General features: G+C 43.9%; 1 protein-coding gene across 1 annotated transcript in view; it reads right to left on the reverse strand.

Moving 5' to 3' along the window:
- Positions 1–17,728, reverse strand: part of NAV2 (neuron navigator 2) — a gene marked incomplete at its 5' end in the record, with an annotated part of 84,801 nt that overhangs the window by 12,553 nt on the left and 54,520 nt on the right. The window contains 11 exons of the mRNA XM_010139801.1: positions 185–285; positions 779–938; positions 1,457–1,610; positions 4,272–4,444; positions 4,842–4,850; positions 7,051–7,196; positions 7,860–7,971; positions 8,562–8,645; positions 12,725–12,799; positions 12,919–12,942; positions 14,969–15,021. Coding sequence (XP_010138103.1) covers positions 185–285; positions 779–938; positions 1,457–1,610; positions 4,272–4,444; positions 4,842–4,850; positions 7,051–7,196; positions 7,860–7,971; positions 8,562–8,645; positions 12,725–12,799; positions 12,919–12,942; positions 14,969–15,021 — 1,091 coding nt within the window. The remainder of the gene's footprint in view (positions 1–184; positions 286–778; positions 939–1,456; positions 1,611–4,271; positions 4,445–4,841; positions 4,851–7,050; positions 7,197–7,859; positions 7,972–8,561; positions 8,646–12,724; positions 12,800–12,918; positions 12,943–14,968; positions 15,022–17,728) is intronic.

A 17,728-nucleotide genomic window follows, 5' to 3' on the forward strand; every position in this document is an offset into this window, starting at 1 on the left:
TTGAAGGAAGTGGGAGGGAGCTGAGGGCCTCATCTGTCACCAGCGATACACCAATGAACTACTTTGCTGAGAAAAACGTTAACAAGTCTTTTCAAACAAAAAACCCCACAAAAAATTTGGATTTTATTTCCCTGGCACATTCCAAAGTCAGTTATGTCAAAGCTGGGGATGAAACACAACTCACCTCCTTCCATTTCATTTCATCCTGGAAGCTGACGACTATTTTGACGTGCCTGCCTCCTTCTTTCCGGGCAGAGCCATCTCCACCGTCATCTAACAGCATGTCTGTGAGCAGAAAACATCAACAGCTTCACCACTCCATCGCAGTAACAACGAAGGCTACTCCGGTTTATGCCAAACACGTTACTGCAGTCAAACGCATCTGAGTTCACACGTCCCGAGGTAGAACAGAAGAACCGGGTTTACTGATTTCCCTACCAAAACACCGGCCGGTATCACTCTCAAAAAAAGGCAAGGTCACTGGAAAGGTAGTCAGTTACTCTGCATTTTCCTTCCTACAATACATCCCCTGGCAGACGTGCACCATTAAATGGCTTTGAACAGGACTCTTGCAGCTGAGGTCATAATTGGACACCTCGGCTCGGGGGCGCAGCAGCCCTGTGACAACGTTTTATAAGGCGGCTTTGTGCCAGCTCCTGACATATTTCCACACCTCGACTGTTAATAACGTTCATGCTTTCATTTTTCCATGGCTAACCAACCCAAACCTTTCGAGTGCAGGATAAAACCTGCCCACTGCCTTTCTCATTAAACTCACCGAGACTGGTTGACTCCGTGAGGTTCAAACTGTGTTGAGAGAGACCCACTGAATGTCTGGGGGAGGATGAAATGGAAACCTGAGATTGCGCCCTGCTACAGCTGCCGTGGTTTTCAGATTTCAGCCGATCGTTTTCCGCTTTTAATTTTTCAATCTCACTCTTGAAAAGACAAGTCAGGAGTTAGAAGGCGCAGCGACAGCTCTTACAAGAAAGCAACACAAGTGACTTCAGAAGAAATAATTGTTCAGTAGAAATGCCACTTCCATTATATTTGAGTTTATTTTAATAAATCAATTATTTCAACTATTACAACGGCCCTTCAATGAAAATTTTCAAAATATTCTAGAAAGCATAAACATGTGGGAACTCACTAAAGACTGAAAGGCAGAGAGCATGGGAGCATTTTAAGAGGTTGCTGACAGTCACCAAAGTGATCTCCCCATAGGTTTTAGGGTTGAAACGGTTACAGCTGCTGAGCTGAGGGCAGCAGATTTCATGGGTTCAAACCAACTTCTAACGAAGGCACAAGGTTTAACACTGGCACGAAGCTAAACGCAACTTGCAGTAAGCGCTCAAAAACTTAACTGCCCTTCTCGCCAGGTCTTCGCTGCGTGGCAGCTTGGCCGGTCTTTAACGCGTCCACACCGACTGCAGCATCTGGGGGGGTTATTGCTCACCTGCATTCTGTTCATCGCCTCCCGGAGCTGGTCAAGCTGATGAGCGGAGCTCAGGGCTTCTAGGCGGATGTCAGTCAGCTTCATCTCCTTGTCTCTCAGCTCATTTCGTAGCTGCATGACCGTTTCAGCTTCGCTGTCAGTGCATTCGGAAATCCTGGAGAAGGTTAAAAAGCAGACTTCGAATGAGGCCACGTGGTACTTTTCAGATGGTGCTTCTCCAGCATTTAGTAGTAAAGGAGGAATAAACCCTTTCACTGTGCAGGCAGCAGACAACAGTTTTGGCTCATTGGGTTAGTGATACCACAAATCAGATATTAAATAGGTCATGGAAACATTAAAGACTGGTGAAATAAATATGTCTGAGGGTTATTTTTCTTTAATCAGCATCTGAAACAGAATTTTGGGTGTCACCTACTACCGGATAGTCTTCATTTTTTTTTATGGCAGTTGCCATAAAGGAAAAATTCTGAAGCCAACATCTAAATAAATGAAGGGGGTGGAGGCAGTCGCAGCAGCTGGAGATTGATGAGTTTACAGACAGATTTAAAGCTCACCAGGTGTGCACAGCTGGGTTTCCCTGAACTGTTCTGGAGGGCTTTGGAACTCTACACCTATTCAGGCGTGATAAATTCCTGCTCGCTTTAAACCACTCATGCTTAAACAATTTTTAATGGCATTTTTCTTCCCTCCTCCCACAAAAGAGAGACTGGGGGTGAGTAACTTTTCAGTGCATTCGTAAGCGTACCTGTATAAAGACGAACTACAGAGCTGCGTGCTTTGAGGGAGACTTCAGTTAAAATCTCTCTCCCTAATTCAGGTTAATGAGAGATGTTTCGCCCACCAAAAAAGCCAGGAAGCCAAAACACACAAGTGGCACTGGTGCTCTAGCCTCCCCTCTCAGTTGACATATTTACTCTTTGCCCAGGTTTGGCCTTCTGGATTTCACATCGAGATGCACACACATGGCATTCTGGCTGACGGCAGACAGGATCATCATTCGACAATTTTCTGCCCTTACACTTCTAAAGCACAATTTGCTGTAGTCACCAGAAACTCATGAGGGAGGCTCAAGAGACTGGAGAAGCTTTCAAAAATAAAAAAATCACAGGGGATTATCTTCTGCTACTAAAATTTCATCGCCATTATATGGCTGGAAACTATTGCTATTGTCTCCAGCCCTTCATGTGAAAACAAGTGGTGGGCAAAACTTCACGTTCGGGTACTTCCTCAAATGTGTTTGATCTGGAATCAGCCTGGAAGCTTCACGTGACATCTGCAAGGCTGGAAGGCTGTCTGGTAATTATCTGTTTCACAGTACTGCCTTTCAAAACTTTCTGTATTTATTTACCCTACTCAGGTGACAAACCTGAAAGAATTAACAGAGAATTTGTTTTACCAAGTTTTCCCAGCACATTCTAAAATGCGGGTTAAGACTCAGAGTTTGGCAAGGCAATTATTTAACTTTTTTTTCTCACAGTGGCCAACACAAAGCCTCAAGATTGCCTTGCTGTGAAGCAAAAGTCCAACATTAAAGCCTACATCTCCCTGTACAAACCAAGCAGGAGGGTATGGTTTGGTCCTACAGATGAGCCTGTACAATAGCTTGCTGCTACCCGAAGGAGCACGCTGGTGTCTCACTCCTCTTGCCCAGCCTGCTCCCGGCTGTGCTGCTGCCGTGCCCCCGTGCTTACGCCAGCTCTGACACTCTGATCAGACCCCTGAATTGAGCCAAACCAGTAACCTGCTGAAAAGAACCGTTCACGTTTCTGCCAAATACTTTTCACATAATTGAGCACGTTGCAACTCAGTGGAGTTGCCCGAGAAGCAGCAGCACCAGGGCGAGGGAAGGACCGGGCACATGTGGCTGGGGAGTACAGAAGAAGGGAGAAGCAGATCATCTCCATTCTACAGGCACGAGCTCTTCAACCATATCACTAAACCATGCCGTTTGATTTCCAGTAAATCCTGACCTTTAACTGAATTTTTCACCTTCACTGGGAACTCAGATTAGACAATATCTGTTGCCTTTAGCCAACAGAGAAACAAAATCTCTAGACTTGGCCTGGCCTGTTTCATTAACGGCAAGAGATCCAATTAATTCTGCGCTTCAAGGTCACCCTGGTTATAAATACTCTCCGTACTCACTATGTTCTGCTAAGCGAGAACCCCAATGAAATATTAAATCATACTACAGGAGTGACACAATGCTTTTTGGCTTCCTGGACACTAATGCAAAGGTGCTGGGTTGGGAGTTGGCTTTCATCTCGTCAGTTCCCTGAATACAGAAATTCAACGTTTCCATCCTCTACCTCTAATCTCATTCGATCGCAGAACATTCAAAAGAGGCAGCAGTGGAAAGTGTGATCCTTGCTAATTCTTCTGCCAGTATGACCAGGTTGAGGGTTTTACCCGAAACACTCAGCAAAACACAGCCCCCCCCCGGAGATAACATAAGCGATGCTTGTGAGAAGGACTGATCGATGGCAACGGACCAGCCCTGCCGGACAGTCCCGTCTGCTCTGCTACATCATCTGCTGTGGCCTCAAGGTGAACAGCTGGTCATAGCAGTGCACGTAGCTGAACAGCTGTCAGATTCTTGCAGAGCTTATACAGATGTGCAGATTCTTCGATAGAGGAACCCAAGGGCACAGGATGTTGTACCCAAGGGGACATTTTGCCTCTGTCTCTGCAAGGTACCCTAGAAAGCACGGAAAACACCAGATCTCTCCAAAGCATGACAGTTCTCCTTTCCTCTGCCTATACAGCAAGCTGCCTTCCACTCCATTTTCTATTTAAAGATTAAAAAATCACTTACAGAGAGTTGGAATGGGAAGCTCTCAGCAACGGTGTTGAAACAGTGGAGTTATGGTGCGGTAGCTTTGGCGAGGAAGGGAGTGAAGAATCAGTCATCTCCTCAATATCTGAATGAGAAGATGCTGACTTGGGAGATTTCTTTTTACCAAAAGCTTGCTTGAAGGAGCTGCGTAACTAAAAAACAGGAGCACAACAGTAGGCACATCATCGAGAATGAAACCAGGCAAAACCAGCCAGAGTACCATCTCTACCATGCAAATACTCCACACGATACAGCCATACTCACAGACATTTCGATACGGGCAAAAAACAGAACAAAAAAGCTTTTTTTCCCCCTTAACTAATTTATGAGATTAATAAGGTCAATAGGATGGAGAGCAATGCTTCCTATTTTGAAGATAACTGTTTTACAGCAAACTCCGTTCAGTGCAACAAATTTTACAGCGATGTTGTAGCAACTTGCAGCCGTAGCGTAAGGTGGCTCAGACAAGGTTAACGATGCTGCGATGGTTAGTGATGTCCACGGACGGGTTAGCTTTGTATGGCATAGATTAAAGTAGGTCGTCCTTACCTCATTGACCTGCCGGAAGAAGCGCAAGCAAAAGGAAGCGGGGGAAGGAAAAAAGACATGTTTTAACAGATAAAGACAGTGATAAGGAAAGCTTTGGATTTCTAAGACAAACATGACCAATAATCAGCACAGACCAACAGCTACTTTAGAACTGGAAGCCTGCATTTTCCTGAACCAGGTGTTTCCCACAACATACGGTCATTTTTTGCACTACTTGAGGGAGACACCAGACCCACACCTCTTAATGTTTTAAATGGTATTTCCTCCTTAGCTCACACAGGATGTTTCGGCTCACAGCCAAGTTAATAGTGTGGTTTTGCTTGCAGGAACAGGTATTTCACCAGGTGAAAAGACTGAGTCTTCTCTACCTGCCTGCAACTAAAATAACTTCTTTTTAAATGTGACTGCCATTTTCTAAAAATCCCAAAACTAGGAATGAATATTCATGTGATTAAACTGATGTTATCCCACAGTCAGCAGTTCGTGTTCAGGAAGTGTGTGGACAATGCTCTCAGGTATACGGTGTCACTTTTTGGTTGCCCTGAGCAGAGTCAGGATTTGGACACGATGATCCTCACGGGTTCCTTCCAACTCAGGATACTCTATGAACACCCTTTAACACCACTCCAAATCACATGTTGTAAACAGGCTGGTTTAGTGTGAGCTGAAAGTTATTTTTAAACTAGACAAAGACTCCTATAGTGAGAAATGTTGAAAATCTGGTGTTTCAGCTCTGCGTGGACACCTGTGTCATTTCTATATATAACAAAAAGACCTTGGCCGAGGACTTCCTCAGTATTTGTGCAATAAAAAAAAAAAATCTGTGAATCAGACTAATCTTGCATATTTTCTCAGTAAATGACCAATTTAATTGTCAATCTTCATTTTACAGCAATGACGTACTCATTTTTAATAACGTAAAAACACTGTCCTGCTTTTTGTACTTCATGAAAACCTTTTTTACTTCTCTTTATAACAAGGAGATGTTTCCTTAACCTTCATTAAAAACACTCATCTGATGAATGTGAAGTGTCGGCTGATGTAGGATAATATCTACTAGGTTACAAAAACAAAGAACAGAAGCTAAAACAAAAATGTAAGGTTCCTCTTAACTAAGGCTTAACGATTACAAAAGGTTTGTGTCACAAATTAGGAGCTGCTAGCGATTCAGGAGTTACAGCAATTCACTTCACCTACACCTAATGTACAACCCAGCACAAGAAGGACTTGGAGACGACGCTGTTCCCGTTCAACCAGTTATTTCAGGGGCAGAGTGGAAACACTGCTGTTATGGAGGAGCTGGCAAGATACCAAAATGAAACCCCCGGGAGAAGAGAGAAATAAAACCACGAACCTGCTCAGGAAGCTGTTTCTTACAGCTCAGGAGTTTGGTAAACATTTCTGAGAGGATATCGTGCATATACAAACCAAGTTTGTACCAGCTCAGACCACACGTTGTAGCTATACAGATTTACCTGCACACCCAAAAGATCCAGGGAGATTTAAAGTCAGCGGGAAGGAAGGGGTGGAGTGCTTTACTGGCTACAAAAAAGGATCTAGGGGCTGGAATCCAAACTACAATCAGACTAGTCACTAAGGCAGTTACGGTCTAATTCAAAACAGAGCTGAAGATCATGTACCTTTCCTCCAGTGCAGGGTACCTTGTACAGAGTACAGGGTGAGCAGAGAAGGAAAAACGGGAAATGAAAGGTAAGTACCGCAAAATAAATGTCCATCACAAGAAATTTCTAAAGATTGGTATTTTTTTGTTGTAGAACTCCATAGTAATGTTCAAAACAGCTTTCCTAAAGTGTTCAACACTGTCAGTTAAAAGAAGGCCCTACGTACCAAAAAGAAAGAGAAAAAGCAAGAATGGTCCCTCACTGTGGATTTGGCAGACATCGAGTTTTCCCAAAGGGGTTGGACACCGTATGACTTTCAGCCAGAATTGATCTTTGACAGCTATTTCTAATTTATGACTGGCCTTTTGGCTGTTAAGCTAAAATTTAGTTGTAGGCAGAGTCAACACAAGCATATGCATCACTTACGATTCAGTTAAACCTTCAAAGAAGAGTTTACACAGGATTTACACCGCGCACAGTCCTTGCGCTGACCTGCTGCGTGAAGGGAGGAGCCGAGCACTAGATTTCACCGTGCATGTTCTGACCATTTTATATAAACCTCACGCAATCTGTTAAAATACACTCACCCAGTTCTTCCTCTTCTTCTTCTTGGAATCGCTCTCGATGTTGCTTCCCACGCTGGAGTGACTGGTAGCACTGTTAATGCTGGAGACGCTGTCCGAAGAGTGCTGCCTTCGGATCCGCAGGTCTGCGGGCTGGGCAGCTCCGGGTCCTGAAAACGAATGGAGGCGGCATCAAAATTAGGTAATAAATTCGGTATTTGGCACTAATCATGCAATCTTGAAGAAACACTTAGGGAGCGAGCACGCTGACAATCACTTACCCCAACAGACACACTGCATATGCCAAAGCAGCGCTGCTGATTCTTGTTTCTTACGAAGAGATTAAAATCTCAGAGCGTGACCCTTCAAACCTCTCCTTCATCAATCTATCCCAGTGTACATGACTGGGATAAGCCCGAGAAGTGGGATAAGCCCGGACTGCATTCAGACCTTACACTGGGAATTCCTGAGAACACCAAAGAACCTAAGGGCAAGTGCCTGCCAGTGCGGAAATGGGGATCTCTGTTCTCTGCTGCTTCACATCAGCGTCTTGGACGGCTGAATTACTAAACGTTCATAGTAAAGACAGCGAGCTCAGGCTGAAGGTGGAAAGGTTTTGTTAAATGCCTTCTCATGCATCTACCACATCCATTTACTTCTGCAGCACTGACCACACTGCTCACAGAGACACCCATTTCAAATCCCCACGTGGTACCAAAACGAGGCACCAGAGCGCAGTCAAGAGACAAAGCTCTTCTCTGATGCTTCCATCAGATGGTACCAGAAGGCCCATGAGCACCACACAGTCACTCAGCACAGCGCTTGCTTCTCACCCTTGCAGTTGAGCTCAGGCGTGTTGATGACTCCGTTGATGGCAGCCTGGGCAGCAGCGTTCTGCTTCTTCAGCAGTTCAATCGTCTTCCTTAACTCATTCAGTTCTGAGTCCTTGAGTAAGAAAAAAACCCAGCGATACGTTGGAAAACGCGGATGGTATCTAACTGCTCCAAAGAAGCCACATTTCAATGTGAGCATTGGTAGCTGACAGAGGCTTTATGGAATATATATGCACAAGGAAATGAAAATGAGGTTGGTTATAATGTAGCTGGGGAAGCAAAATAGCTCGGTTATTACCATACCAAAAAAGTGTACGTGCTCTGTAATACAGAAATCATGTATATTCGAGTCCAAAAATCCAATGATGTTGCCTGTCTTGCAAGAATATTTCTTGGTGTTTCTCTTGAACACGCACATGGGTGGATGCATTGGGAAGAAATTGATTACAAAATTCAATACTGAAGACTCGTGTCCAAAGCAACAACTTACAGAATAACCTGATCACTTGCTGCAACATCGCAGTGTGGAAATTAAGAATTTTATACAAAATTTTTATTACATTTTACTCCGCCACCACAATTGAGGAAACTAAGGCAAACGGTGTATGTGCTTTTTTTTTCCCCCCCACAACCACAGAAGCAGCACAAGCAACAATGCAGGCAACAGAAGCAAAGATCTCCCCAAGTCCTTCCCACGCTTGCCTTTTGCTCCGCTGTCATCGTCAGGCTCTGCAGTCTGATCGTCATGTTCCCCAGGCTCTGCTCAAACGCTGCCACCAGGTGAGCCTGGAAGTTAAACCATACAGAAGCAGTTTGTCCTCTCCCCCCAGACAAGAATATTCCTGCAGGTATTTGAACAGGCCACCTACTGCATTGCGTTGTTTGTGGTGGAAATAACACGGAGAAAATGACGCTGATTAGCAAAGGTCAAATGAGTGGAGCGTACACTGACAATGCTTCTGCCTGCAAACAAATTACCAGGAACAACTTGACTGTGGCAATTTAATTAGTTGTAGGACAAGAAGAAATGACCTCCAGTTGTGCCAGAGGAGATTTAGGTTGGACGTCAGGAGAAATTTCTTTACTGAGAGGGTTGTGCAGCCTTGGAACAGGCTGCCCAGGGCGGTGGTGGAGTCCCCATCCCTGGAGGGGTTTAACAGCCGTGTGGATGTGACACTGAGGGACATGGTTTAGGGACCCTGGCAGTGTAGGGGGAACGGTTGGACTCAGTGATCTTAAAGGGCTCTTCCAACCAAAATTATTCAGTAGAAAATTAGAAATGCCAAAAGTGATTTTAAAATTTTAGAAAAATGACAGCCCCTTCCTGTACAACTACCAGCAGCACACGGAAATGATGCAGCTTTAGGCTATAAACGATGCCCTGCTCGGGGGCTTTTGAAAACCCAGACGTAGGAGTTACGATGTGACCTGGCACATCAGTAGGACATTTCCTGGATGTGGCTCCTCAGTCAGCTGCGACATCTACTTTGACACCGCGGTTTCAATAGCTAGGGCAGTTGTCTCAGACACGCTAACAGAGCAGTGCGACTCCTTTCCACTTTGGAATTCTTATTTATTCTGTAAAATGTGCAATCCTACGGCCAGAACACATTGAGACCAAAACCACCCCCTGTGTCCCGAGGAGCTGAGGTCCTTTGAAGAGCCGCATCTCAGACCAATCCAGTTCATGTACGTTTCTGAGTTATTTAAAGCTGCTTGGATTTTGATCCACCCATATTTCTAAACACCTGCTGCTGTTCACTTTGGGAATCAGACTGAACCTTTGGCTTTTTATGTGGGCTGTTATTAGCATGTATAAGGTTACTTAGCAATAATTTTCAGGGGCCCTCACAGACATAAGGTCATTTTGCCACAAAGCTTTTCAACAAAAAGTGCAAATACTTCCTCAAAGAATATAAAAAAGCCAAAATGTCACTCTTAAGTTTTAGGAGCACACCCTGAAAAGTAAATTAAATTACAAAACAGTAAATAAAATATAAAGCAAGTCTCCCTCCAACTAGATCACTAGTTTCCTTGAGGATATTAAAGGCAAGAAGACACTGGGAGTCACAGAGGTGGAGACTCTCACTGTACCACCCCAGATGCTCTATCGGCTGAGATACCTGCACCTAGCTCAAAGATTTCTCCAATATTTGAGTGTACCTTGCTTGCAAACCAAGGTCCATGTGCTAAACATCACTCAAAACTTCCTGGTCCTTGGCCAGTTACTGTTTTTCCCTTCCCACGAAGCACTGAGAACCCATTGATGTATTAGGGACATCAGCTAGGAACTGAAAGTGACTGAGAGGTAGAAGGAAGGACACGTAGATCGAGAAATGGAAGGGAAGTTGATAAAAAGCAACTATGATTCTAGTGCCATGACATGGTACTGTTTTATAGATACATGTTTATGAATGTGCATGTGCATAAATAACTGAATACAGGCAGAGTTCAATGTAAAAGTCTCACTAGCCATAATAATCTACACTAACCATGGAAAACACTATTTCATTTCTCTATTAAAAACAATTCTGTACACCCAAAGACGAGGCAAATTGTGCAAAATCTTTCCAAGTGGAAAAGGACATTCTCTCACCTAAGTATCTACAGGATAGCAAGGCCTTTCACAGGGCTATTCCAGACTTACTCAGCAGCAGCACACAGCTGACTTCTCCTACATAACTGTTCTCACATTCGCAGTGAAAACAAACGCGAGCGGTATAATAACAGGGGATGTGCAGCTCTCGTTCCCATCAGCCCCTATGAAAATAAGCAGAGCTGAGACTGTGAGAAAAGAGCAAAAAGTAATTTGAACCCTCACGCTGCACATGGAGGAAAATCTAAATGTTTATTTTAAAAACACAGACTGCAAAGCTTCTGTTGGGGAGGGTGAGCAGGGAACAACAAAACTGATATTCAGGGATCCTTGGCAGTACTTTGCAAAAGCAAAAAATAAACCGGCGAGCAGGACCGCACTGATTAATAACGGGATATAAACCCTTAATGTTGTGACCTGAACCCGCAGGGGAAAATTATTAAATTAAATAAAGAGATTAATTCAAATAGTCTAAGTTAAAAGCATTTTATTACAAAAAAAAAACCAACTTCTGTAAAGGAAGTGTCCTAACTAAAGCAGTGTCCTAACAAACAGCATTTATTAGCCTGAACTTTCTGGGGAACAGACCTGGCTGTAAAAACATGGAAAAAGAGTATGTTCCCTGGAGAGAGGTGGATGGAGACTGAACTATATGAACAGGGCAGTTACGGCAACATCTCTGTTGCTGATTTACGGACAAATAAATGGCAGGTCCAAGTCTAAGAAGTTTAAATAGCATCAACAAAATCTCCAAAATTTGAGCAAAGTGAACGAAGCGAAAATGTGTATTATTAAAATAATAAATGATGCAAACTTCTTTGGAAAAAAAACCCCAAATGTCCCCCAAACAAACAAAAATGTCCAGCAGCAGCATATGCTCAAAAACTTCCGCTGCAACTACAGCATTAGTAACCACGCACAAATTGTCGGGGGCACTCACGGCAGCTGGGACAGGCACAGGCTGCTCTTGCAGAGACGCCCCGAACTCCTGTGTTGAGTTCCTGAACCCAAACACCGTACGAGGAAGAGCGCAACCCAGCTGAGACAAAGCCAGACGAGCTGCACAGCAGACCAGTTCTCTGAAGGACACCAGCTGGACTATTACTGGTACAATAAACAAATGTATGCAAGAGAAGCTGGTTCTGCTTCCTCACATGTAACAGAAGCTTCTGGATGAAAACCAACTCAGGCAGCCAGTCCCCTTTGTATTGGAAAGACAAATATAAGATTTCATTTTTGGCAGATTCTTAAGTTTTTTTCTTTTCCTCTTGGGAAAGCGACTGAGTGGTTACATGCAGTCAAAGCTCTTTGACTTGACTTCTCTATGAACTGTGTTCCTGGTTTTGCTGCAGCGAACACTACAGCGTGTTTCCCCTTGACCCTTCTCGTGACAGCCATCACTGCTCAGATGAAATCTGCCCTTCACTGGGCCGAGTTTTGTAGTCCACCTCTTCAGAGAGCTGATGGACAGGAATGTCCTCTTCAGTAGCGCGTGTTCTGATGTTTACTCGTTCCCACAAACCTGGATGTCAGTCTGGTCCGATTTGATGGCTATCCCTCTGTACGTTATTTACTCTAGAACTGCTTGTTTTTCCAGCAAGCTTGTTTTGCAGATTTCTATCTGTGACTACAGCACAGAACACACAAATAAACTTGCTCAGGGTCACGCGTAGTGTTGCCTCAACACCTCCTGGCTTCCAAATGTCTGACATTTTCATCAAATTCCTCAGAGGAGTCAAGCAGAGGTATTGTGTAGTCTGGTTAAAAATCAGGTATGTCCACTCTTTAGGCTTAACTTGAGTTCCCAGAGCCCCTTATGCCACCACTCCCTATCACGCCATTAGCCCACATCTTCAGGCAATAGCGGAATAGAATGCATTTCAACCCACAGTTCTGCCAATCTGTATCCTACCAATTATAACCTTCATCTGCATCTCATCCCACCCAAAAGTCAAAGCAAGGCACTACGTATAAAAAAAGACTCTGCCGTCAATGATTTGCTCGAGGTCTGAAGATGATTTACAAATACAAACAGCCAAATTAATAGTATAATCCAACAGTTAAAGAGAGGCACAAGACAATGCCGTAGGACAGGGGATGTGATTTTTGGAAGGGTTGCACATGCATGCAGTTATTTTTTTTAAACATGTGGGTAATGTAAAGTGAACGTTATACACACAAAACCTTTCTGTCACTTGGAAAAACTGGGGTGGTAGCTGGGGCATCACACACGTTCCCTGTTAGGGTTTGCTCTCCGAGTTGTACTCACATTGGCAGTCAACTGAGTTGTCAGAGCTGACACTTTTTCTTGGGAAGCATCCAACTCTCTTCGTAGCTTGCGAATCTGTATGTTTTAAGAGAGCGCTTTACTGCACCATAATACGGAGAAGTAAAATAGCAAGACACGAAATGCAGAGTGTCTTGACAGAACATTTATGCCTGTCAAACACAACGTGCTCTTACCTCTGACTGGCACTTCTCTTCGGGCTATAAAATAAAAAAGGAGGAAAATACGTGAGGATGTTACAACATAACCAGCCTGACAAATTCATAACACTTTTCAAAGGGTCTTCTGGTGTGTTTAAAAAACTCTAACAAGAAACCTTATTTTGGATGCCCACATCCACACTCAACCCAAGACAACCTCCTAATTTATTTACTCTTCAGCAAAAGAAAATGGGCTGCTTATACAGTACTTCTTCCTGCAGGAAGGAGTCTGGACTCCACTTCCCAGCCTGCTGACCAGTGCGCCTCTGAGTTTGAATGGTGGCAGGGTGAAGCCCTGGCTCCGTGCAGAAGGGACTGCATGAGGCTGTAAAAGGCCAGGGTTGTCACAGAACACGGCTGATTCTAGGCAGTTCCCTTCCTCCGATGCTCAGCTCTCCAGGGAACAGAGATCCCATTTTGCATTCCAAAGTGACGTGGAAAAAAAAAAAAATTGGTCTCATTCGGGTGCTGCCTACGCACTGTGGAGACGAAAAAACAAGGACACGCAACCCGTCATCTGCGGATGCAAAGTGGATGTACTGACCACCCATTGTGGTCTCCTACGGCTTGTTTCCAACCCAAGTTATCAGCTAAAGAGAAGTGTATGGTAGGAAGTCACCCACTCCTCCGGCCTTATGTAAACATGTCCACTACCAGCCACCACGAAAATGATACCCATCAAACCACGCTATTAAGAGCCACTGGTGCCTGGGCAGCAAGCACCGAAACCAGCAGCTTAGGGAGCAGCTGCCGAGCTCTCTCCTCATGGCTCCGAGTTACAAACAACAGCCCACAGGAAAAGGCCTGTTCTCCAGCCTTCCAATACATTATCTGGTTTGTCTTCATATGGACCTTGCCTGAGGCAGATCAATAGTCAAAGGCGGCATTGAGCAAGTTCTTCCACACACTCTTGTATCACACACGCTTGTCTCAGCCTTGGGTGTGCTGTGAGAAGCTGCATCATGCTTGGAGAGCAATTTGAAATGAAAGGTTTTGTTCAATTAACACATCTTACTGAGGTCATTATTATCCACTTTAAGAAATCCCCCAAACCGTGATCACGGCATGCCAGGAACACACGAGCCACCTTTATTTAATCTGGTTAGCTTGGATATTAACAGCCGTGAAGCCGCTGGGATTTAACCAGCAGTGCCAAAAACCTCTGTACAGCCTTGAGTGGGCTGGACGGTGCTGCACCCTGGTCTCTGCAGTCAACACCCCGCCCAGAGAAAAGCCCGGCAGGGCAAGGTCTGCCTGCGGCAGCCGCGCCTCCCCCGGACCGCACAGCTATAGGCTTCATGTACCAGGTCTTCCAAAGACTACGCTTAAGTCCCCAGAGAAAACCCGGCCAGGGCAAGGTCTGCCTGCGCCAGCCGCGCCTCCCCGGTACCGCACAGCTATAGGCTTCATGTACCAGGTCTTCCAAAGACTACGCTTAAGTGGAAATTCTCCCGAGACCATTAGAAGAAAATAAGCAAATGTAACATGCATTTAGAAGAACCCTGTATTTTCAAACGCCATTAAGCCTTATTTTGGGATCTGATAACCTAAATGAATAAAGATTTTTGGAGAAAATATTACTGGCATGGTGACCAACCAAGTTCTTCAGAATTATTAGAAGCTGTGCGTTAAAAACTCACTCAAACTTCTTTAGCAGCAAATTGCTAATACAGGGCTGGAATGACAACATTCAGCAAATTTTGGGGTGCTTTAGGTAATGAAGTGCAAATCTCCTCAGATCTCATCTGGCAAAATGTATTTAGCCTAGTTGTAAAATACTGACTCAAAAAATAAATTGCTGCTTTTAGGCCATTAATGTCTGTGTTTAATGAGGATACTGCTAAATATCCACAGCCATAATTATGAATGTAAGCTTTTCTTTCTTAGCTAACATTCGGAACACAGTCAAATGAAATGGGCTTCCCCCCCCCGCCCCGCCTTGAATGGCAGAGAATTAGCACAATAAGACCAGTCAATTCAATAGTTTTGATTAACCAACCCCAAGTGTTTATTTCATTTCACTCACCGTTGAATAAATAGATGATGTACTGGACACCAAAGACAGAGAAGAGCCATGCACTAAAGGAAAGAAAATAAACACAATGACTGTAAATACAGTAACCACCCAGTGGAATCATCACAGACCATCTGCTGCCAACTACCAACCTACTGAAGAAATACTTTCACAAATTTCATCATCCATCATAAACTGACTTATATTATTGCAGCAATAATGTACAGTTTGAAGAATGCATGGCCAGGGAATCCAATCCGTAAACTTCAGTTCGGTAAAGCTGGGCCAACAACTCAGTAAGACTTTGGTTTCGGAAAAATGAGGTGTGGTCAAGAAGATTGAAAAGAAAAGTTTCGATGAACTTTTGCTCAGAAAGAAGTAGTATTGCTCTGGACAGTTTATCTTCAGACACTTGCAAAAGGGTTTACTAAAGATAAAAACCCAACCAAAGAGCTGAAATGCAGGAGAGGTCACAAAAGCAAATCTAAGTACTTCATCTTCAGTTTGAGATGAGATTGCAGGGCCAGGCTGTTTTCTTTAAGCAGCAGACCAAGACGAGAAGACCACGATACCCAGCTCCGGTGTGTAACCAGAGGAACTTGGAGAAGATATGAAGCACCCAGGGCAGAAACTGTGGTCTAATCTGGGGGGCTCTGAATTGTTCTCCGGCTGCAGCTGGATCTTCCTGCTGCTGGCTACAAGGGAACTGTATCACGAGCCGAACATCCCCTGGCCCTGCAGGGTTTTTTGGTCTTTAAAGCAATACCATTTCTTTAACTGGGCACGGATCTTTCTCTCCCAGAAAAAGTACCTAAGTGAAAACATGGCTACGAAACCTTTTCTGGAAAAGAATCTGTTTCACGCAGTTTTGGCATTTAAATATAAATTCAGTAAAAGACATACATAAACACTGATTCTCAAGGTTGTTACTGTCATCCCAGCATTAGAATTTACATACAACATGGATTTATTTTTGATTATGGTATTAAAAAAACACCTGAAGCTATTCTTTCTGCTACTGAAACATAAAAAAACCCCTTCCCTTTAATTTCATTTTTACAAACAAAATACATTTATAACCGAAACATTCATTTTAACGGAAACTTCAGGTAACTTCATACAAATCTCATGAAATTGTGTTAAATCTCTTTTTCTTTCATCTAAATCCTCCAGCCAAAAAAAAAAAATAACCGAAACATTCATTTTAACGGAAACTTCAGGTAACTTCATACAAATCTCATGAAATTGTGTTAAATCTCTTTTTTTTTAACTAAAACCCCCCAGCCAAAAAAAAAAAAGTTTAGAAAAGCTGCCATTTTGCTTTAATTACCTGCTGCGGTTCTCCTACACTCGTAATAAATAGCCTCTGCTTTCCCATTGACATGATATCCTAAGGCAAGGCTCAGAAGAGAAGTAAACAACGTCTAAGTTGGCTTCTGGAGGAATGTAAGACAATTTAGAAAAACCCACAAGAAAGTAAAAAAACTCACACCCTTTTGCTTTTTCTGGTTACTCATATTCTCAATTAAAATTATCTTTATAGTGAAGGACTGTACGGCATTAAGAACATAAAAATAACTGGTGTGAGTCAGAGCCGGGGGCTGTCTAATCGTGTCCTCCATCTCTAGCTGCAACCACAGCGCATGTTTAGGGAAAAGAATGCGAGGAGGCGGCAGTTCGCCGGTGATTATTGCCCAAGTACACCTCTGCATCTGCTGGGAATCGGCAGGGATGGAAATTCCTGAGGTGGAAACTGCAGTCAGACCTTTACTTTTCACAGCCGCCGTGACCTCTCTACCATTAACTCGCTTAACTGCTTCTGAAGCCACTGACACGTTTTGTCTGCACAAAAAAAGCTCTTCCTGGGTTTAGCACTAGTAACCCCTCACAGCTTTTTTAGCTCTGCTGCTGAATCAGTCAGTAAGTTCCTTGAGTGTCTCCACACCCCCGTGATACAAGAAGGAGTGGGTAACCAACCTCCTCATAACGCACCAAATCATGTATTACCACCTCCCTTCAGTCGGCATTCTTCCAAGCTGAAGATTCCACATCTCTTCAAACTCTCTTCATATCAAAGATGTTTTGTACTTAAGATCTCCTTGTCACTTTTTTTTTTTACCTGCATTTTAGCCTTAGCACCTCCTTTTTCAAGCTGGAAAGCCCAAAGCGCAGGTGATGGTACCCAAGGCCACCAATGGACTCGTACAGAGAATAGAAGATTATTTTGTTTGCCTCTCCACAACCTTCCTTTGCGCAGTTTTCACTGATAGAGACGTACTCAAAAAAGCAACCACACCAACTGGCCAGAGAAGAAACACATCTCCTTACAATGGGTTGGGACACACATTTTTGAGTTAGCATCAACTGGTCACACTGGGACTCCAAAGGAGGAAAGCAGACTCAAAATAAAAACAGGGAAAGAACATACACCTCTGGGAATCGCCCTCCTGCCTTGTAAAACACCACCGCTGCCTGTGGACAGAGTTTGAGATTTCTAGTTCCAAGGACAACTAAGGAGTTAATATTTTTGTGTAATTTCTGTGTAAAGTATCTGCAGATGGCTACTGTAAGGCTATTTAATTAGGAGCCTGAAGGCAGTTACGCTCTTGATGTGATTCCTGTTTTCTGCACTTAACATGCATCTGCACGCAGGCTACAACCCAAATTGGTTTGGAGCTCTCGTTTAAAGCACCCTAAACATGCACGTGAGCACGTAGCGTTCCTACTGCCAGAAGAGCAACAGTCCGGCCGCGATCAACCGTCCAACGAGCA

The sequence above is a fragment of the Buceros rhinoceros genome, unplaced genomic scaffold (genome assembly GCF_000710305.1).
Source record: "Buceros rhinoceros silvestris isolate BGI_N320 unplaced genomic scaffold, ASM71030v1 scaffold16587, whole genome shotgun sequence".
Classification (NCBI taxonomy): domain Eukaryota; kingdom Metazoa; phylum Chordata; class Aves; order Bucerotiformes; family Bucerotidae; genus Buceros; species Buceros rhinoceros.